Source organism: Taudactylus pleione, unplaced genomic scaffold (genome assembly GCF_031769625.1).
Source record: "Taudactylus pleione unplaced genomic scaffold, aTauple2 ptg000016l, whole genome shotgun sequence".
NCBI lineage: Eukaryota > Metazoa > Chordata > Amphibia > Anura > Myobatrachidae > Taudactylus > Taudactylus pleione.
In genome coordinates, this window is record NW_028284418.1 from 17,764,091 (window position 1) to 17,787,350 (window position 23,260).

The 23,260-nt window shown below is 40.4% G+C and overlaps 1 protein-coding gene across 6 annotated transcripts in view; it reads right to left on the bottom strand.

Moving 5' to 3' along the window:
* Positions 1 to 1,483: 1,483 nt before the first annotated feature.
* Positions 1,484 to 23,260, bottom strand: part of MBTD1 (mbt domain containing 1) — a 69,408-nt gene continuing 47,631 nt past the window's right edge. For 5 of the 6 annotated variants that reach the window (XM_088475016.1, XM_088474993.1, XM_088474984.1 and 2 more), the window contains exon 16: positions 1,484 to 1,727. In XM_088475016.1, the coding sequence (XP_088331142.1) occupies positions 1,609 to 1,727 (119 nt within the window). In that variant the 3' untranslated portion in view covers positions 1,484 to 1,608. Of the gene's footprint in view, positions 1,728 to 11,196; positions 11,580 to 23,260 lie in introns of those variants that run through there. The other variant, XM_088475008.1, reaches the window with a different exon arrangement.

Sequence of the window (23,260 nt, forward strand, 5' to 3'; positions counted from 1 at the left end):
ATGTTTTTTTTATATTTCAGTAATTATAAGCAAGCAGTCACATATAGACCATTTCAAGTTGTAGCAATAGCTAAAAACTATTCCAAGTTTACATGTTTTCCTGATGCACGTCTGACATGATACAATAATGAGCCATGATACTAATATATGTTAAAGCTCAGCAGTTCATAATTATGAATTAATGTCAAATGCTTCCCCAATTCAAGCACCGATACTTGTAAAATAATATTGATTATCTCAAATAACTGGGTATAAATGACTCTGCAGGTGAAAGATAATCCAATGGCTCGTTATATTTCACAGTCCGGCTGTTTGCAGTCTAAAATGTTCTGGCAGTCTTATATATTTTGATAGTATTGTAAAACCCGCCTCAAAAAACAAATATGGACATTACAGTGCTTACAGGTATACTAGTCATCCTGTAAAGGTGGCATATTGAAATTTTTCTCTCTCATAAATCGATTGCTGAAAAAAAGGAGTAATTAAAAAGTTCAATTGCAAATTACAATTTTTGAGGATTGGCAGTACTAGATCTCTTTAAAATCTAACTTATTTTACGGTTTTCAAACAATAGTATTTGCTATTGGTTAAACCTCTTCACAAACAACAATTAAACCATCTTTTGGCTAAAAAGAGTATTACACATCATCAAATAACAGTATGACAATATAAAATCTAATAAAACATTACAATGTTGAATGTATTCATGGCTGACGTATATTAAGGCACAATGATCTGTACCTAGCACATTATCGTATATGCACCACTCTGTTTCACCTCAAATTTTTAAAAGAGCATATGAACAGGTTTTCCCACTGTCAGGTTACTTTAATTAATTGCATTGTACGTGGTTTCCTGGCACCTAGGCTAAATACATGGCTCTATCTTTCTAATTGTCTTCTGTGCTTTTCAGTCACTTTTTTATATAATCAGACCGGCTTTGTTACCCTTTGAAACAACACGGCTCTGAGAAAAATAATCAAACTCTCCCATATGATACTATGGAGTGGCTGAGAGGCACAAGATAAAACCAGAACTACAGAGTAACATATTTAGTAATCGTTATAGTAGGTAATGTACAAGCTATTAAGCAAATACTAAAGATGTAAAAACTCTTTTTTAAGCTTGACAGTTATTTTTAGAAGAATTATGGAAGGGCATAAGTTTTACACTATTACAATTTTATGATATTTTAAACAAAGGTTAGTAACTAAGACAAATTTCCTGGTAACCAAAACAAGAGCTTACCCAGTGTGTACCAAGTGTGTTTTTTTTTGTTATTTTTCTGCAAAATAGCAACCTTCCTAAACAAATATATCTAGCCCTGCTAAGTGTACCAAAAACTAAGAATTTTGTTGCCTTGCCCACAATGCACAATATTTGTAAAATTTTAAAATATTAAAATTTCTTTGCAAAAACTTCAAATACAACACAAAATAATTAGTTATTTAATAAATTGTAAAATCTTTTTTTTTTTCACCAAAATATTTTCTTTTTCACTTATCAGAGTGTCCCTGCACACGAGTCCATTGTGTGTTTTATTTTCATATAGTTTTTTTTTTGTATGAAAACATCCTTATATTGTGAATAAGAATCATTTAACTTGCATCACGGTTCTTGTTTGATGTAGTAGCTGCCAGATCCATTACTCTCCTGGTCAGAAGCTCCTTGTAGAAATGAGTATTCTTCTCCATCGAGCAATTCCTCCTTCAGCTGCAACGATGGTACTGGAAAAAAGAAAATAACAATGATTACAGTTAATATTTTAACTATTTAAAGTATATTTTTATAAAAAAAAAATTGCCAAATTATTTCTATACAACTACATACACGAGACTAGAGGTACATGTAATACAATACTGATGGTATAAAGTTGACCATTTTTAATCAAGTTTTTTTTATTAATTTTATCCAGTCACACAATAGCCAGGGCATAACCCATCCAAATAATTTCTATACTGTTATCTTATCTACAGAAGTGCACGAAACAACACAGCTGGGTCAAAAATATTTTTTAGTAATAACTGAACATTGAACAGTATATAAGTAAGGGCTGTAGTATATAAATAAAAATATTAAAAAACAATTATTGCATATGAATCTACGCTCCCTGGTGCTCACAAAGCCCCCTCTGCTGTCAAGTCACTGTCTGCCAACCTCAATGTATACAAGGAATTATGCCAAAGGCTCCATATACATTCAAACATAGGTATACATTTTCTGGCAGTATATAATATTTTTTAGGCTATCTGTATCATTCCCTAGGAACACACTCTCTGAGGAGCAAGGAGCGGTCAGTGCCATCCACTTTCTTACAATACACAGTTTGGCTAGCATCAAGAGATTTAGGGAGGTATTCATGAAAGCTTGGAGAGATAAAATTGTGAAATCAATCAGTTCCTGTCACTTTTCAAACACAGCCTGTAAAATGAGTTAGGAATAGATTGAATGGTACTTTATCTCTCACAATTTTATCTCTCTCCAAGCTTTCATGAATACCCCCCTTAGTATCGAACTCTCTCTAAGCTTTGATAAATAACCCCTTATATTTAGTAGTCCATTATTCAGAAAGAACAAGATATCCGCACAAACCCTCATCTCATCATTGCCTTTCCCAAGTAAATATCCTATATCATTCTTTACTTGCTGTAAGGGAGGTGCACCCAAGAATAGAAATAATCACAATCAAAACAGAGAAGAAAGTATTCTTATACGGGGCACTCACAGGCTAAATATAAATCAAAACCAATTCTATAGTGACCTAAAGAAAATTATTAAAATATAACTTTTATTGGTTCATATGTAAAACAGCAAAATATTTTTATTTTTTATTTTATGCATATAATAAAATTAATATTAAAACTATGTTGTCCACAATTATTCCGCTTTATATCACTGTGCTGTATAATTATGTCGCACTATTGTGAATATACTCCTAGTATCTAAATATTACCACATTCCCATAGATCTAGAATGCAATGTGTCCTGTTTTATTATCAACCATATTTTTCAAAAAGGGGGATGTGATATGGTACCCCTTCCTCAGATTTGCCGTAATCGTTGAATAAACAAGTGTATGGCTTAAGCATATAGTACAGACCTAAATCATATACTCATATTCTCTCATTGGGACAAATACTAATACCAGTTACCATTAATTGTGGTCTATAGTACAAATCGATTGACACACTGTATCCTATAAATCATGGAATAGTTATATTGTTGCTGCTGCTCTCACTGACATCCTCCTAACATTAACAGTGAAACTGCCTGCAGCCCCTAGTCTAGGCATAATAGCAGTCGCTAAATATGTCTACCTCAAGTTCAATACAATATCCTGAGGGACAAATGTATAGTATTAATATTGAGAATCACACGCTTTCAAATCCTCCCTCTATATTCAATGTGGCATTCCCACATGTATTTAGTGTAGTAGGGATATCGCATGTCACAGCTATTTCATGATCTCATTCAAGATCAACAATAAGTATGTCTGCAACCCCTTATCTGGGCATAGTAACAGTCAACAGGTAACAATATTGGTTTAGCTCATTATACACTTTCGTATTCTCCATCTTAATTAGTGCAGCGCTCTCCACATATTATACATTACTATTATACATATATTACATTGATACAGGAGTATAGCTTGATGAATTGTAACACATTAAAAGTCACTAGGCATGCTAGTGGTGCACGCCGCGTGTGCTCCTGACGCGCGTTTTGCTATGTCAGCTTACTCATAGGAGCAACCCGTCCTCTGGGTTGCATCAGACTATAGTTAGCTCTCCCACCAATCAGCGTTTCCAATCGGTTAGTGACACTTCAAGCGGCCAATGGGTTACAACCTCCATTGTTTAGTCACCGTGCCTGCCTCTTGAAAGCACGGAAGGCTCTCAGAGATATTGTGCTGATCTTCTAGTACAAATGATTGACATTTGTACTGACCAATTGAAACAGCCTATATGTATATTTATATATTATCGGTGGTTCCGTTCTTCCTAACAAATATACAGGCAGTTATATTAACCCCACAATGCCAATAATTAAAACTATTAATACCCAGGATTTAAAGATCTATACACACTGTGTTAATAGATTCTTTCTGCACATTACATCAATCATATGGTTACATTAGCTCTGACTATTCTTATCAGATAGGTAAACCTAAAAGATTAATTAATAGAATTTAAATATAAATTAAATTAAAATAAATAAGGCTCTTGTTATAACAATAAAATAATAATTACCGCTTACAACAAACCTAAATCCAATATTAAATAAAGTGTATGAGTGTTAATTTTTATATCAAGGTGAAAAAAAATCATATTTGTGATAATATTGTAAAAACAGTGATAATATTATATATAAATAAATATATTTTATTAATACATATATTTATAATAATATGTGAGTCAATTTAGGATGATTATAATCAAGTAAACATGTGAATCATTCGTGTATACAATAAATTACATGTGAAAAAGAACATTTGTATAAATAAAACATAACTATTATCCTATGCCCCTAATAAATTATTAATATAATATAGGCCAATTATCCATATCATAGTAGATAATGGTTCATAATAATACGGTTACTTATGTCAATTATTATTTCTATATTGAGCCAGCTTCAATGTCTTTATTTCAGGAAGACACCAAAATCGATATTATCATTGAGTCCAGCAGGTTGTAACCCACCCATAAGAAAAATCCAATGACTTTCCCTTTTTCATAATTCCTGGGTGAGATTACCTCCTCTTATACCAAGGTGCAGTTTCTCTATACCATGAACTCTTAAATCCTTTGGGTTGGCCATGTGATGATCGTAAAAGTGTCTGGCCACAGATGTCAATTGTTTAAATTTTTCTAAATCAGTCTTTGAGTTTCTTATACTCCCCACATGTTCCGGGACCCTTTGTTTCAGGGGTCTCGTGGTCATCCCAATATACCGTTTTTCACATGGGCAGGTAATGCAATATATTGTACCAGATGTGTTACAATTAATAAACTCCCGTATTTTGTGTTTGTTGCCATATTTGTCTTTAAACTCTGTTGCATGGATCATATAATTACAAGCCTTACAGCCCCCACATTTAAAAGAACCCTCTATTACTGGTTTCCTTTTTTTCCCACTCCTAAAGTGGCTACGTACTAATTTGTCTTTCAGATTAGATGTTCTCCTCCAGCTGATTGAGGGTCTTGGTCCAAGAGTTTTCGCCAGGTCTGGATCCAATGTCAATACGGACCAATGCTTCAATATTATTCCTTGAATATCTTGCCACTCTGCACAAAAATCACCTACCAATCTAATAACCTCCAATTTAGGAACCAATGCAGCCCCGAGAAGCTGATGCTAAGCGTGCACATGCGCGGCGCCAACTCCGGTCATGCGCAGGTCCCAACGCCTGCCAGATTTATTGAGCAGTCGCCGGGACCCAGACCAGCAGCTGCAGCACCCTCAGGTAAGAGGGCAGGAGCCGCTGCTGGTGATAAGTAATGGGCATCCTCGCCCCTCATGCCCTGCACCCAAAAACAATTGAATTCCCTCCTAAAAGTTACAAAGTCATAATTTTTATGAGCAATTCTTGCTAGCTCCTCCATGACAGGAAGTGTTTTATCTCCAACTTCATTAAATAAAGTTACTTATTTCAAAAGGTTTAACACATGCATACTGTGATCAAGAGCACAAGTCATTACAATTTAAAAAATTGAGAATTGGGAGAAAGCAGACATTGCAGCACTCGCTTTGGTCCTGCCAATCCGGTCTCTCGCGGACCTATGCGTTTTCACTTTTTTTCAGGTGAAAAAAACGGCAATTATCGTGGATTCTTGACACATCAGGTCCCGAACAAACACCCCCGATAAGTGTCGGCGTCAGGCCGACTTCGGGGCTAATTGGATAGCCCCAGGCAAGGTAATTAGATGCGGGAATTTACCGCAGCTAATTGGATACCCCCCAGAGTGTTAAGTGATCTCACCTATGTTTATATGAGAAATATATTAATTATAGTAATAGAATACCAGTGATGAGAGTTTACTGCACATGTTAAATCATTTACATTATTCCCTACTCCAGTGCAGCTATCAAGATCATTTCCCTATCACAATTACACAATTTATTTGGAGGACAAACATCCTGCTTTTGGTTCATTCGGAGAGGCTGGACGGCACAGAAGAACATAAAGCTCCATGGACACAGCACCCGCTATGGCAGCAGTCTGCATCAGCCGATAGGTGGCGTTGGATGGATTGAAGGTGCAACTTGCTGGACTAGGCACATTAGTGTGTCTTCTTCTGCATAGTGCAGAAACAAGGTTTATTAACACAGTTTTATATACATTTACTGCATTGCAGGAGGGCTTACAGCCTTTTTATTAGTCTGCAAGAGTTTGAAGTTTGCATCACCTTTGTGGTCCTGAAGGTCTGACTTGTAATAGGATGTACATTGCGCCTACCAGTGCAAGCACATTCCTGGACATCCTGCAACTCATGTAATACACAGTTCATTCATTCTCATGATTAATGTAAGCCTTAAATTAAAATAAACCAACCAGTGTTTGCAGAGAAAAAAAAATCTAATGATTCCACATTTTGTACATCACCCTTAGCACCTCAGCAATTGTCCTAGTGAATTCACAGGCTATACATTGGTTTGGTTCATACATTGGCTGCCTCCACTGTGTGCAAGGAACAGTCCATGTTAAATATTTGGTACGATACGGATGTGATCGTAGTTGATAAATCAACTAATAAAGATTTATTTAAAATGTAATCAGGCATCCGTGCTTCAGAATTCCTGCTGTTACTGAGATATCATGAAGCACAATTGATCTGCTCTTGCAAACAGGTTAGATATTCTTGTTGTGCATTCCATGCTCCACTCCTCTGGCTTCATGCTAGATCATATAGTCAGTGAATTCATCTTACCGAAAATCACCTTAGCAAAGGCACTTGCCACCAGTCAGGTAAGGTAGAGTTATAGATTTGTAATTCTGTTCTCTTACCTTCCAAGTGCCCTTCTTTAAATTCCTGCCCTACTTTGCTCCACCAGACCCGTAACTTTAAATTTTGACTGGGGCAATACACAAATTTGACAACCCAAAGTCCTCAACTGCAATCAAATTAACCTAGAATATTCATTCCCACCATCACCCTTAACTCTGTGCCCTTGGCAGCTGCACATCTCACACAGCCCTAATTAAAACCCTGCATTAGTCCATCATGGTTTTGTCTAAAGTATATTTGGCCTGATTCAGATATGGACGGTATTGGACAGCTGCAAGCAAGCGGCTGTGCAACACCATCCAGCAAATATTGAAACACTGTAGGAGGAGTCTATAGGAAACAGACGCCTCCTGACAGCAATAGTGATCAGAGTGCAGCATTTGTAGACGCTGCATCAGATCAACATCGCGGCCATTGGTCACGATAGTGGCAGCACCGGCCAGTCTGAGTAAGCTTTGGCTAGCTGGCAGGAAATCTGCATCCACCGATGCAGACCCTGGCCTCGGCACTCCCGTTTCCAGGAATGCAGCCCAGGCACTCCCCCACAAATGCCACAGCATGTTAATCATGCTGTGGTTTGGGTGATCTGGGAGTGAAATCGCAGGACTCGACCTGCACATGCGCAGTATGGGTCCTGCACATGCACAGTTTTCCAATATCGGAAAACTGCGAGAATACTCTCTATACCATCCGGTCCTGAATCCAGCCCCTTGTTCTTTTTGCTTTTGTTGTGTGTCCTCATTTAAGGAAAGATAAGACTACTTGGGCTTATATATTGACAACATTTTTATGTGGGTCTGATTGCAAGGATGATTTAATAACTGAACAATGCTGCTGCTACATTGTGACTGCATATGTGCGATAGTGAGAATGGAGTTTATGCTTTAAAGCTTTGGTTTCACTGGTATTTTTGGTGATCATCCAGATCCTGTCCATTGAGATCAGAAAACACCCCCAGCACCCCTCCAAAAAAATGAACAAAAACAAACTAGAATTATATCACATTTTGTCACTGTTCAGACTCATCAGAATAGTATGAATATAAACTGCAAGATACTCAATGGTGGTTAGTTTAGTTCATATGCATACTGTATAGGTAAATCTTGCAGGATATGGTGCATGATACTTTGCTAGCAGAGTGAGTGCTAACCTGTGATCACACTGAATGCATTTGCCATTCCTGCCATATCCTTCTGTTTATTTCTGTGTGATTGGTCAGCCTTATTACAGTGTTGACTAACCACCTGATCCAATATCCATCACAACTTTTCAATTCCCTCCCTGACCAGTAGTAGGTTTTAAAATCAACATATCCTCAGCAGGCAATATAATCTGGCCATACAGAAACTCAAATATGGTGTAAGACGAGAGGAATACTGGTGATAGATAAACAACTGTCTTAAGGAGTAAGCCTATGACTCTCTCTTCTCTCTCCCTTCTTGAGCCTAAAGTGTAGGGCCCCCTGCCATAATAGCAACCAGCTCCAAACTGGTCAGCCTAGGGCTGGAATACCTAAAAAAGTCACCCCACCTCCTCCCTAGAAGCAACAGCTCTTCTCTGCAACAATCAGCATGTTCCCATTCATCCCTATGGAGAGTTTCCCCAACGGGGCTTCCTGAGGAGCAGCAGCTGCATTTTTATTGTGTTGCAAAGATTTGGTATGTTACATGGAACAAAGAGGATGTGACTAACTTATTCAATGTCCATGTACTGTATTTTGTACCAGTTTTTTTTTTCTTCAGTTGGAGTACAGGTGCCAGCAGGACCTTGATGTCAAGGCAGGCTTGCAGGGACCTGTAGTTCACCTGATAAAAACCCCCCAATATTTAACCATTTACTTTTACAGTTACCTCCGTACTCAAGCCCAGGGAGTGAGGAGAAGAGCTAGTTAGCCTTGGAAAGGTGGGACCCCATATTTTTTTTCTTTGGAGTGCCTACTTTCCCAGGGATTCCATCCCTGGCCTAACCATTTTGGGGCTGGATGCTGTTATGGGAAGTGGACCCCACATGGTGTGTCCCCCTGCTAAATCATCAGCTTAGTGAGTTATTGACGGTTACTGTTCAGCCAAGTGATGGTTATTGGACAATTAGGGTGTGGGGGGGGGGATTGTACACTATTTTCCCCCCCTCCCCCCTATTTTACCAGCATAGGCTCAGAGGCCCGGGAATAATTAAGGATTTGGTGGGGAACCCCATGGCATTTTTTTTTATGTTAACACTTTTTCACAAGACTAATAAAATTAAGCCTGCACGGACCATCGTAATCTGTGTAATGATTCACAGACTAGCCTGACACAGGCAGGTACACTTTGGGCTGGTTTACCATCCACTTTGCAGGTGGTTCTTAATCTGATGCGTAGTAATTTTGGTGTTTCTATTCTTTTAACTAAAAAAAACATTTATAGGGAACCAATGTGTTCTAAAGTCAGTCATCTGGTCAGTTTTTTTTATCAATTTGGCCTTTAGAAAATTGGTGTATTGAAAAACCAAGGGAACAACTCCCCCAGCAAAACAAAACAGACCTTTAGTAACTACACCCCTAGGTGTCTTCTATAAAATGGATAATGAATTGTATGTACTACTTTCTTCTTTGGTGTTGAAAGTTATTGACTTGTATGACAGTGAACGTTCCCCTCCTCCAGTAGTAATTCAAGGGTTTCCCAAAATTAAATACTTACCTATCTCCTGTTGTTGATCGATCCTCTTATCCAGTAGAGTCCCGGACTTGGCAAAATAACAAATCGACTGAGTCTGGACCCCTCGGGCACTGAAGAGATGTAATGCATGCGTTTCCACATGCATCCCTTCCCTGGTAAATGACAGAGCCCTCGTGGGTTATGTAATTGCTGGGCCGCTAGCCAACCAGAGGCCGATCTAGAGTAAGCAGCCACTGACTGGCTGCAAACCACATGGCTATCAACAGCCACGTGGGTCACAACCAAATCAGCAGCCACTCTAGAGTAAGCAGCCACTGATTGGGTGTGACCCGCGTGGCCGTTGATTGACAGCCATGCGGCTTACGGACTACCAGCGGCCACTTACTCTAGAGCGGCCTGGAAAATGACAGAAACCACCTAGTCTCCATCATTTACCAGGGAAGAGATGTATGTGGAAACACACACATTTCTTCAATGTCAGAGAGGTCCAGGCTCAGTTGGCTTCTTATTTTGCCATTCTACTGGAATAGAGGACCAACCTGCGCCAGGACATGGGGGAGTATTTAATTTTATTTAAAAAGGGCACCGATCCCCGGGGAAAAGGGAAGTATGTGCGAGTGTGTAATAAAATGTTACTCTATGGTGTGTGTTTACAGTGTTTTTTTTTAATAAGATTTTTTTTTACAGTGGGGATACGGGTGTCGGCTGCCTGCTGGCACTTATAGTTCCACAAGTGCCAAAGGACAGGCACTCTGGCACTTGTAGTCCCACTGTAAAAAAACAATAGTACACATTCTTTCCACAATTACCCCTACACCCACCAGCCAGGGCTGCAGGGAAGAGCGTCGGTCTTCAGCCTAGGCCTGGGGTGCTCAGGAGAGGGGGAAACCCTTTATTGGGGGTCCCCCCACCTTCCCTGAGATCCCCGTCCTGGCCTGACTAGCTTGGGGTGTTAATGCTTTGGCCAGGGTGACCTGGTGAAAGGGTCACTTGGCTGTGCCATTACACACTGGCTAGTTTGAGTCCAGTACTGGTTTTAAAAATACAGGGACCCCACGCCATATTTCTTCATATTTTTGAAACCAGGACTGGCTCACAGAATCCATGGCTGGTTATGCTTTTGGGAGGGGACCCAACTTTTTTTTTTTTTCCATTTAACCCTTTTTTGACTAATTGCAGCCAGAAACATACACAGATCACACTGATCTGTGTATATTTCTGCCAAACATGCAGCTCAGGAGGTAGTCTATTTAAAACTTTTATTTAGGAAAAGTCTGTTAAAATTACACCACTGATTATAATCACAATTCTTGGTAAAATTCCCGCGTTGTATTCCAAAAGTACCTATGAGTTTGGCCGATGGTGTATTTATTTCTATTTGTGTTTTCACCAGGTTTGAAAGAGAGTTTCAGGATTTATCACACAGAGTTTGCGTTTAGTAAATTTCTGAGTTCTAAAAAAAATGGCCAAACACACCTTTGATTGCAATCTCGACCAGACACAGAGCTGAGTAAATTTACCCCTTAATGTTTAATATGTCTCAGATGCAGTTTCCTTAGTAACATTTTGTTTCATTTTCCAAAAAGAAACACAGACATAGGAACAGTTTATAACACTGTTGATCCTGACAAGTTTTACAAGCGCATTGGCTGATCTGCCTATGTGCAGAGCATGGTGTGTAAGCAAGCCTCATTACATATCTTGAATATTTCTTGTTCTTTTCAATTTTAATGTGGTTACAAATTGTTTACAATCACCAAATTTATTTCATTTGCAAAAAACAAAAATATATACAATTGCATTGAAATCAGTGCAGAACTAATGAACAAAGAAAATAATAGTAAATATAGAACAGGTGCTTTGACTGAAGTGGTCACTGTCTAGAACCTGCTACCAGGAAGGTTTCTGAAATCTGGAATTTAATTTAAAAAGTATCAATTAGGAGACATATCTAATCTAACTACACCTATTTTACACTAGTTACGCAAAGTAAAAATAACATCTTATAAACAAAAGTTCTATCCATGGTAGAACAGTAGAGTACAGTAAGATATGGGCATTTATTTGCAAATTTGGCTATCATGGAGATCACTGCTATTCAACCAATGGGCCAAGCAGCCAATCTAATTTCTTATACTTCCAATAGAACAAAAGCAATATTGAAATGAAGTGTTAGCTCTGTTGGAATTTGATCAATCACACAGGAAGACATAAGTAATCAGCCTAATGGACATTTGGGTATGTGCATCACTGTAGGCCAGATATGCCAATATCAGTGTTATTTTTATTAGGCATGTGCCCTGGCACCACACTTTAAACTAGAGATGAGCGGTTCAGTTCTACTCAGTTACGTTCATCTCTGATAAACAACATCTTATTGGCTATCTGGATTTCACGTGTTTTGGACAGCCAATAAGATAAATCTGAACATGTGCCAATTTGTCGAAAAGAACAAGAACTGCACCACTCATCTCTTCGTTAAACGACCAGTAGAACACCTAACAGTGCCCTATTGGACAATCAATTCGGTATAATGCCTACACCAACTTACCTTTAGTCTATTATTAATGTTGTCAAGTTTCAGCCATATAGTATGGTTATATTTTGTTGCCATAATATTATTTATCACAATAATTATCTAAACAAGTAATGCTCAACTCATCCTCAAGTACCACCAACAGGTCATGGCTTGCAGATTTCTTTAATCATGAACGGGGGAGTTCATCTAGTTAGCTGGGTAAGTAACTATCCCACCTATTTCCACAGACAGAAATACTCTAAATGTGACCCTTTGGGGATACTTGAGAACCCCTGATCTATAAATACACAATACACCAAGAGTATTCTAGTGACTGTTATATAATAAAAAAGTGGGATATTACTTTAGACAAGAGGAAAACATTTTACTCATTGGTTTCTGTTTAATTAAATACGATTTAAGTAATATCTGTGACTATAGTGTTAAGAAAATTTGAATTGGTAAAGAAGGTTCCAGTCAAGATGTCGCAATTCAAAATGTCAACACCTTAATATCGACATGTTCTGAATGCCAACCTTCATAATGTCAACACCTGCAATTAGGGTTAGGCTGCAATTATGGCCAGGGATTTTTTGTCAGGCCAAAATATCAGTTTTGACATTGTAACTGTCGACTTTACATCGGCATAAATCCTAAACAATATGGTTAATTACAAAAACAAATCTAGGAGGCCAATTGAATGCGATTCTCTTTCCTAGTCTACTCCTTTGTATAGCTTATACATTATAGTGCAGCTCCATCTGCATGGAAGAAAGTAGTGACCCATTTATGACATCTCCAGAACTCTGCATGGCTGGTGAATCAATCAGAATCCCCAATCTCTTGCTTGAAGCTTGTGACGGACCTTTCTTCTCACAGCCCAGTATTTGACCAGAAGAAAGGAGGAGATCCAGGGCTCTGGATTGTAAAATGTTGCAATACTTTGTCAACAAGTCTTGCTGACCTCTTCAGTCAAGAAACAAGGGTTTACTTGAACTATTCAACAAGCCAGACAAAAAAACACAGATTTCTGACCACATTTGTGTTCCACCATAAATCATTAAAGCAGGTGACTAGCTTCAATAAGGCCTGCAATAATCTGCTTCTCCTAGAAAAATCAGAAGCCTTTCATTTGTGTCTGAGCTAAAGTTAGCAGTTCAGACCTGTGTCAGCCAGAGAGAAAAGAAAAATAAGAAAAGTAGAAGGGGAATTGTAGAAAAAATTAAATAAAAATCAATAGGTTAGCAGAACAGAGCTGTAACTAGACGTTTTGGTGCCCTGTGCCAGAACGAGCATTGGTGCCTCCCTCATTTTTCAAAGGGACATAATGCACCCAAAAAAGGGCCACGGCCTCATGGGGAAGGCCCAGGGAAGATACAGGGGAGGCCAGGAGCTGCTGGGGATGAAATAAGAGGAAGCTGCAATTGAGAATGATATTAAACAGAAATTTGACAGGCCCAAATAGCGCCCCCTGACCTGTGGTGCCCTGTGCAATGGCACTCGCCGCACTACCCTAGCTACGGCCCTGAGCCAGAAAGACTGACCTACATGCTTAGAGTTTCACAAGGAAAATGAAATAAAAGGCATTCAAAATCCAAGGTTCCCAAACTTTAACAAAATATCTCGAAGAGTTGTGACCTATGCTGAGGAGATATAGATAGACATACATTATATATATATATATATATATATTTTCTGCAAAGCAAGAGAGAATTGCAACCAGACTGAAGCCATTTGACAAATAGAAAAAAATAACTTTGCCATGCCATCTCAGTGTCTGATTCTTGGTGACAAAAAGGAACATTAAATGGAAGTACGAGTAGTTCTGGGACAGGTTTTAGGACAGTGCCACCAAATGTCCTTGGCAACCAGAGGAAAGAAGAATGATCAAATACCAAAACTCTCGGCCTCGATCAAGGTACAGACGGGGTAATTCCAAAAGTACACAGTAGGCGAGTAATGCCGCTAGATAGTAAGGTGCAAAATTGGGGATGCACAGGCCACCACATTAGCTGGTCTTTGTAATATATGGATTATATATTGAGCTGGATTCCACATGAGCTGGATTATAAATCACGTTTTCTGCCAGGTAAATTGGGTAGCATAGCGCTGCAGAAATTTAAATACAAAGGATGGGATCCGAATGGGAAAAGTCTAAAATAAATAGAGGAGGTGAGGGAGAATATTCATCTTAACAGCTGTGATCCAGCACAACTAAGAGATAAAACTGAGGACTCCACTTATCAAGGTCTAATTTAATGGTAATACAAGGGAAGGATAATTGGCCTGAAACAGTTGATGATATTGGTGGGTTATGTAAATACCAAGGTGTTTTATTTTTCTGTGATGGCAATGAAAGGGGACAATATGTGCTAAGACAGAATTTGACACCTCTGCAAGGTAGAAATTGAGAAATTTGGTGTTGTGAGGACTGAAGGATGACTAATTGGCTATTTCCTGTAGAATTTTATTTTTTATCCTCTGCCTTTCCTTCGCATTTCCCTTTCCCAAACCACCCGTCTTTCTACGTCCCTGCCTCTCTTCCTCCCAACTCTCAGTCATTTGTATTTGTCTTTCTTTCCTTTGTCTTTACCCCCTTTAATTTTTTTTTCCACCTTCTTTTCCCCTTATTCTCTTAAGCTGGGTACACACCTAAAGATTTTCTGTCCAACCATCCAACTAGTTGATTGGTTGGAGTGAAAATCTGGTAAGGTATGGGAGTAAATGATGATCAGCAATTTGCTCCTAAATGCCAGAAAACAGATAAAAAATGGTCGTCCAGACAAGTTTGAACATATTGTTTAGATCAAACATTTAACAAACAGTTTTTGTCCATTTTCCGGCGTTTGGGAGCAAATTGCTGATTGTCATTTACTTTCATACCTTACTCGATTTTTCATTCCAACCAATCAACTAGTTGGATGGTTGGACAGAAAATCTTTAGGTGTGTACCCAGCTATACACTCTTATTTTCTACTCCGGCCAAATACCCACATTTCCTTATCTTATTATTTTGCCTCTGTAGGTTTTATGGCTGGATCCAATTTGTTTCGTTATCTTACTGCTCAAGGAAAAAGGTTGTAGCCTTGGGCTTTTATGCCTGGAGCTATTTAATGACAAGATCTTTTCCTTGCGTGTTAAATCTGTGGCTAATCTACGTTAACCCATAGATTAAAGCAGTGGTTCCCAAACAATCTCAGTTCGAGGCACCCTTAGGGTCTCCATAATTTTTCCAAGGCATCACTAAGCCAAAATAATTACGACAGTCCCGTTTCAAGTAGTTGGGCCACAATAACAAATATTAAAAAAGAAATAAATAATAATAATAAAAAAAACCTGCTATTCTTACCCATTGCCCCCTCAGTCGCTCTCCCATTGCCTCATGGGAAGACACCCAAAGGACTAGACTAAAAGGCACCAGAATATGGGCACCAGATTCCAACAGGCAATGGGTGACAGCTGACATTAAGCAAAAGGTCACACTGAGGGGGTAAAGAAGGAGTGACAAGGGAATGTGAGAAGGACACTAGGGAAGGGCACCAGATGTCTCAACTCTAAGCTGCAGTGCTTCTGCCTCCTACAATATCCAGACTTCACAGCCTGGGATGCAAAGCACCACACCGGGGCTGCGCTTAGAGCAATTACAATCTAGCTACTGGTCCACTGCTACTTTCTCCCTCCCCTCCGCTGTTGTCTCCGTTAGGGGACTCTATCCCATCCCAGTGCCCAGTTTGTCTCCTGGGGTCCTCGCTGGGCAGGCGCTGGCTGAGGCTGTCAAATCACTTCCGGGTCCACGTCTTTTCCTCAGCGGTAAGCGGGCTTCTCTACAAGACAGGGTCCAGTCGGCATCTGCAAGTCCTCAGTGATTTCTTTGTGATTCCCCCTCTCTGGTATTCAGCTCCTCTTCCTGGGTTCTCCTCTCGGGCAGCAAGTCTCTCCAATCCCCTGTCCAGCGGCCATGTCTTAGGCAGCAATAGGTCCTTAGCAGTAGCGGGTTCTAAGGGGGTTTCTCCCTCCAGCAAGCACACCTGAACCCAGCTCTTCATCTATCGACTGCAGGAAAGGGCATTCAGGGTTCATCACAGCACTCTTCTTTCTGGCAGTGGGTCACTCACTGATCTGACCGTACTCCGGTCTACCTTCATCACAGCGGGGTAGCAGCAGCCTGCTTTCCCTTTCCACCTGTGCAAAAAAATAAATAAATACTGGCCGGCCTTTAGGTAACTGGCCACCGCGGCACTTGATGACAGCGATGCGGCACCCCAGGGTGCCACGGCACACAGTTTGGGAACCACTGGATTAAGGTACCCGGAGCTATGGGTTAACATGTTCGCAGCAGCTGTGATATTGGCAGAAAGCCCTACTTAGCATGGATTTCTGGGCCTGATTCAGAGCCGGATGCTATTTGCGCTCGCTCGTTCAGAAAAAGGGGCCGGATATTTAAATTGATCGCTCGCTCTTCGCGGTCTGTTGATGCCTCTATGTCTGAGCGAACGAACGAAACATGCGCTCGCTATTTTGTAAAGACGCCCCCTGGCCATTCACATCATACGTCATCTCCGCTATTTATTAATCGGGAACATCGAAAGGCGTCTGAACTGCTCGCAGTGCTTGTGGTTGGATTTTCCTACCGCAATCATGCGAACAGTTCAGGCTAAGAAACAACCAAGTGACGTGGCTGATGACGCTGCTTTGTTAATTATGCACACCCTTAAAACGCCCGTTTTGACCGTTTGGCACGCCTGCGTTTGGATCTCCACTCCCCGTTTTCAAGCACCTTCCCCTGTTACCACCCACAAACGCCTCATTCTGTCACTCAAATTAGCAGGCACTCGCTATTTTGCGAGCGCTTGATTTCCGACCGCAATGACTGGTTGGCGCATGCGCATTACGACCCATACGCATGCGCAGATGTGCGAACATCGCTCGGAGCGAACGAGCGGCTCTGAATCAGGCCCTCTGTTCGAACCTTAGGAGGAGGTGAACAGAAATCAGTCTGTGGCTGCAATTGAAAAGCCCTGGCCACAGCATTGCGGCTAAACCTCACTTCAAGGATAATTGAATTTGGCGCTTGAATTCCTGTTTTTTTATTTTATATTTTAAATAATGGATATTCCCCCCCATTACCACCACCACCACCTTGCTCCTTCGCCCTCATCTCCTTTCCGCTAGTATGGCTTAAGCTGATAAAGGATAATCCATCCAATATTAGATCATGCAGCACACAGCCAGGTAGCTCGGTATGCTCACACCTTCATCTACAGTCTTTGCCTCAATGTACAATGCATAGCAAAGATATGTGTAGAACATTAATTACCCTGTAGTGCAAGTGAAGCAGCAACCAGTCAAACACTGTGTTCTGCCGTCTCAATGCCGGGTCTCTCAAGATTGCTCCTCCGCCGCAGCTCTGTTGCATTACACCACTCGCGCTGCACAAAGTGTACACTGGAGCGGTGCAGCTTGGGTTTCTGTGGAAGGCAGGAGCCAAGATGCCAGTGTTCTTCCCTGAACAGCTTTCACCATTAATCAGAGCGAATGCTTTTGGCCAACATGTCCCACGTGGGTAGCTTAACAGGATAATCTGGGGACAGCCACCACTATCTCACATCTGTAATACCTTGCACTCCTGCGTAAACATCAACCCTCATGCAGAATTACAGCAGTTATGACCTTACTCAGAAATTGCTAACCTCATTGTACACAGAGTGTACTCAAGCTGCATATGCTGCAGCATTTGCTAATTTATACACACCCATGCAAAGGCGTTCAAATGGACAGATACGCCTATGTTTCTCCGACCACTCGCCCGTCACCCCCCCAAACGCTGACTACCTGTCTCTCTGCAATGGCTTACCTGCCCTGCATGATCACAGTGTAACAGTCGCACACTGTGATGCATGCGCAGTACACAACAATCTTCCAACTGCGTACGCTGTTGCGATCTGTAAAGTATCAGGCTCTGTGGCCAGGTGTCATTGAGTTGTGAGTGGGCAAGGCCTCCCTACAGCCTTTTGCTTGACTTGCGCTAGGTGGACATTAAGCCGGTTATAGAATAAATTAGGATGGCCTCACATTTTCTATTGGTGCCATCCCTAAGTCATTTGAAATTGGAATAGTAGCTGTCATGTACAAGTTTGCGATAAGGGCATACAGCTTGGGTGGGGATATGAAATTTATCCATATCTCCTATGGGGAGAGGATAAAGTGTCTGTAGGACATCTGAAAATTGCATTTGAATTTTGCTCACACTTCCTCCAGCTGATGGGAAGAAGGCAAATAAATCAACAGCTTCCCGTTTCACTTTTAAACAGAATATCATTGGTCACTGCCAGCTACTTCCAGTCTTGATTATTGTTTGTCACACAACCAGCACTATGTTAAATACACCTTGCCACTTAGAAGATTCCTTGTTATTAGGCAAGGAGACCACTAGGTCTGAAACACCAGCTACCTCCCCCGAATACAGTGGATCACTCAGTCAGAGACCTCACATGATTGGAATACCTCAAGATTTACTTTTTAGAGTCATAGCTTCTGAGAAAGATTCAAACATGCTCTCAGAGCTGCAGGTCCCTCTATCTGTAAGAATTTTGACAGACTTCCCTCTATGAGGAAAACCTGGCAAAGAGGAGGTGCTAGACTATCTGGGGTTAACATCTCTCCCCAGAGTTCAGTATAAAACCCTACTTACCAGATTGACCCCTCAATAGGTACAATCAGCAGGCCTACAAGATAAGCATCCCTAAGACCAGAGGCCCAGTCTCCAAAGGCTGACCACAACGTTGGTCTCCACTCTCAAGGGTACCACCAGAGATGACCTTGACCCCCTCACGCCCCTGTGGACACAATTTGTAGTTGGAAAGATGGGGGGCAGCAGGAGGAGGCATCAGAACAGGCCCCCCAGGGCCAGTTCCTGGCCTTTAGTAGTTCTGGAACCTGTATTGATGTAACTGGGAGCATTTCTAAGTCACCATGGTGACAAAGATTTGAAATGGTCTGCATTACAATACATTGTCAAATTAAACAAATAGGACTTACCGAATTGTTTTATTAAAAATTCCATCTGTTGGTAGTCTAGCAATCAAACACACGCACACACGAAATTCCAACATCAAAAAAAGAATTGGTGAATGAGCACAAAACTGTGTGCATCCAAAACAATTAGGGGGAAAATTCAATTAGCCACGACAATTTACCGAGTACTATTTGATCCGTCGGGGCTATTCAATTAGACCCAAATGCAGCCCCAAAAAGAAATCCCAGATAAATAGGCTGTTAATAGGTGAAAAGACCCTGTTAATGCATAAGTCTCAACTTTTCACAATTCTATGCGTTAACACCCATTAAGATGTGCTGACAGCCGTTGGCGCGTTAATTTAACTGGTGTTAAAAAGGGTCTCAGGGATATTCAACCAGAGCTTCTTTTTCACCCAAGTGATAAAAACCCTTCCGGCGTTTCAGTGGAGGCTTGGAGAGGTCATCTCCATGCACCACTGAAGCAGGCCAAATCGGTAGAGCTCATTTCCCCTTCATTGTTAGGACCTGGAAGTGATGTAGAGTGAGGGCGGACGTGCGGTTCCATGCCCATAAAGGTCGGTGTAAAAGTGGTATTAATCTACACTCTCACTACTGTTTTTTTTATTTTTAGAAGCTAAAAGTAAAAAGAAAAACAGACAACTGGAAACAGCATTTATGTCACCACAATCAAAAGACAGTGGGCTTGTAACTAGTCTACCTGCCTCCATCACCTTTCAAAGGATCTAAACTTGATTTAACAAAAATAAAAAATACAACTACAATGTGTATAGTCTCCACATGTTTGCAGGGGTTTCCTCACATAAACCAAAAACATACTGGTAGGTTGCTTGGCTTCTGACAGAAAATAATCCAAGTGCATATGTGTGTACATGTGGTGAAGGAGGTGGTGAAACACATACTCCAGGATCATTATATCTATGCATCAAGCTATAGTGCTGACAAAACAGGGGAGCAAGTGCAAATTTTAACCTGCAGCACAAGCAGAAATATGCAGTTAATGCTTTTCACACTCCTGTGCTCAGCCCATTTTAGCACCTTTTGGGCTATTCATTCAACATCAATATCAGCAATATTTCTATGCAGGGCCAATATGAATTATAAACCCCCCCCCCACCCCACCCCACCCCACCTTCCCCCTCCCCTGGACGGAATCTGGAGCTTCGGGAGGCTTGCAGACTAAGCCGGGATTGTTAGATTATAATGTGTTTAATGCTCTGTTAAGACTTATTTTATGTAGGTGTTCAAGTTTAAGAGTGTATTAAGAAATTATTTTTACAGACTTCATTAATGTGCGCCACTTGTTAGCTTTACATTTAGACTTCTGTACTTGTCCCCTTGCTCATATACATACAAATATATATAGATGAGAGATTATATAAATATATATACCAGTCCACAGTATGCTGGACCGCCTTCAGAGTATTTGTTACTTTTGATAGATATTATTTTACACAAAAATTATTTTATTTTTTGTTTGACAATTCTTTTTATTTACAGTTGGTTGGCACAGTGATGGGGTCAAATATGGCCCCATCGTATGCCAACCTTTTCATGTATGATTTTGAAAAGGTACATATTATGGCAGATCCAGATTTTTCATGTTTTGTTGCTTTTTATGTTCGATTTATTAATGATTTATTCATGCTGTGGACTGGTGGCGAATCTACCCTTTTGGATTTTGTGAACAAATTGAATAATTTACTGGGCTCTATTAGGTTTATGTGTAAACATAGTGCTGAGGCCATTGAATTTTTGGATGTCCTTGTGGGCATCAGGGATAATTCTTTTACTACTGAGATTTTAAAATAATCTACTGACAAGAACACGCTACTAATGTTCTCAAGTTTTCATCCCAGACTGCTTAAGAGAGGACTTCCTTTCTCACAATTGATACGAGTGATGCGCATTACGTCTGAAGTTGATAAAATACCAGGGGCTCTGGAAAAAATGGGACTGAATTTCATAAATCGTGGCTATGACCCAGATGAAGTCCATCATATACCCCCATTGCGACGTGGGGGTGATAGGAGCAAATTATTGCTCAGACAGGAGAGCCGTTGGATTTATCAACTTGCCAGTATGCCGCCTCTAGGTCTGAATGAGGAACTATTATTCACGCCTTTTTTGTAGGACTGTATGAAAGTATATTTTTCTATTATGGTCTTTAGCGCTATGTTTACACATCAATGCTTTTTTGATATTTGTCATGTGTTGTATTTATGTCTTTTTCGTATATATTCTCTTGTAAAACTTCTTAATTGTTGTATTTAACCCTGGGATTAAGCAATCTTGCTGAATTGACTAAACTTTATTATGGGAGCCAATGGCAGACTATAACTGAATTCTGGACAGCGTGTAGATGTTTATTTCATCTGCTGTCAGTTGCCGTGAGACTCTCTTCCTGTTTTGTTGTTTACCAGAGTGACTGTGGGTGTCTCCTGAGCCATCAGGCTGATTGTGCAGCAGCGGAGTCACGTGGTCGCGGGTGACGGGGATCGGGGCTTCCGATCTGCGTCACTGACAGGAGCCGGGGTTCTCCGCGGCTGCACACGGCTTTTGCTGGCGGGCATGACGTGATTGTTTACACAGGTGAGATGTGTTCCTTAACTGATCGGAACAGGTATTTATATGTCACACTGTTCATTCTGTCTCTGATATCCCCTGATGACGGTTGACACCGAAACAGCTGTAGTGATTTGACAGTGGGGGAAGGAGCCTTGACATGTGGATGCTCGTACCTGCTGTAATGTATGATATGCTGAATAAGATGCATCTACTGTTCACTACAGTGTTGCTATAAAGCCTTCTTCGTGGATTAAATTTATGATATAAATTGAGTGCTGGCCTAATCTCTGGTGGATCTACTAGTGGACGTTTTGATATATATATATATATATATATATATATGTATATATATAGCTGTAGGTATATTCAGAGAGCACTCACCAGACTTTTTAGATTGTAAAAAAAGGTTAAAACAAATTTCTTTATTCCATTTTAAAAGTCGACGTTTCGGCTTACACCAAGCCTTTATCAAGACCGACTGAAGTAACCACCACCAATATCAGGATAATCAAACAGCAGTGTGTATATATCATGGGCACCATTTATACCTTAACTTACCCTAGTACAACCCACCACGTGGGACGCCACCGGAAGTGACCACATCGTGACAACATCCCTGTTCATCTATCAATTACAACATGGATACTAAGGAGAACCTAGCGCTAACCAGATCTCCATTGTTACGAGTAGAACTGAAAGCTTTTGAGCGAGATTTTACGCCGATTTTGACCGTAGATAAATCTGAGGACTGGTTACTAAGAATCCAGTCTCAAATTGATAAATATAAGGCTGACCTAATCTCATTCAAAAGAAATAAGTTGGAAAGTGTAGCTCAGGACTATCAAAGACATATGGTATATCGGTGGCTTTTAGGTGATGATAGACAGTCACGCCCTTATCAATCCCTGAAACAGAGGAGACTGTACAGACCTAAATCGGTTTGAGAATTACACCTAAAATTCATCTCCCGAAACAGATACTACCGATAGCCTTCCACCTTCAGGGTCTTTTTTAGGCCCCAATACCAGATCCCAAATAGAGGGTCCCAACAGAGAAACTCGAGACCGCATCCGCGGCGGGGGGGGCACCAAGAGGAAGGCCAAGGAGTCGGAGAGGGGGAAGGAATTGATATTTAATCTTTCTTCGCATGTCCTCACAGAGGCTGAGAACTCTTTACTCTCTAAGGGTTTATCTTTTATCCCAACTTGTAAGGCTGACTCTTTTCGATGGTCAGTGGATTTATTCAAAGTTGGTCGTAAGCTTAGACAGAGAGTTCTTTGATAATAAACAGGATAATAAGGAAAGGAGGGAAGTGATTAAATTTAAAAATAAAAGTACTTTTGACCCTAATTCGACTAATGCAAGTTTAAAAACCTTTTTAAGAATGGTAGACTCTGATTGGAAAGATGGTTATAAACAGAATAATCAAAGGTTTGAGAATTTGACTAGGAATGAGAAATCAGCTCTAAAAG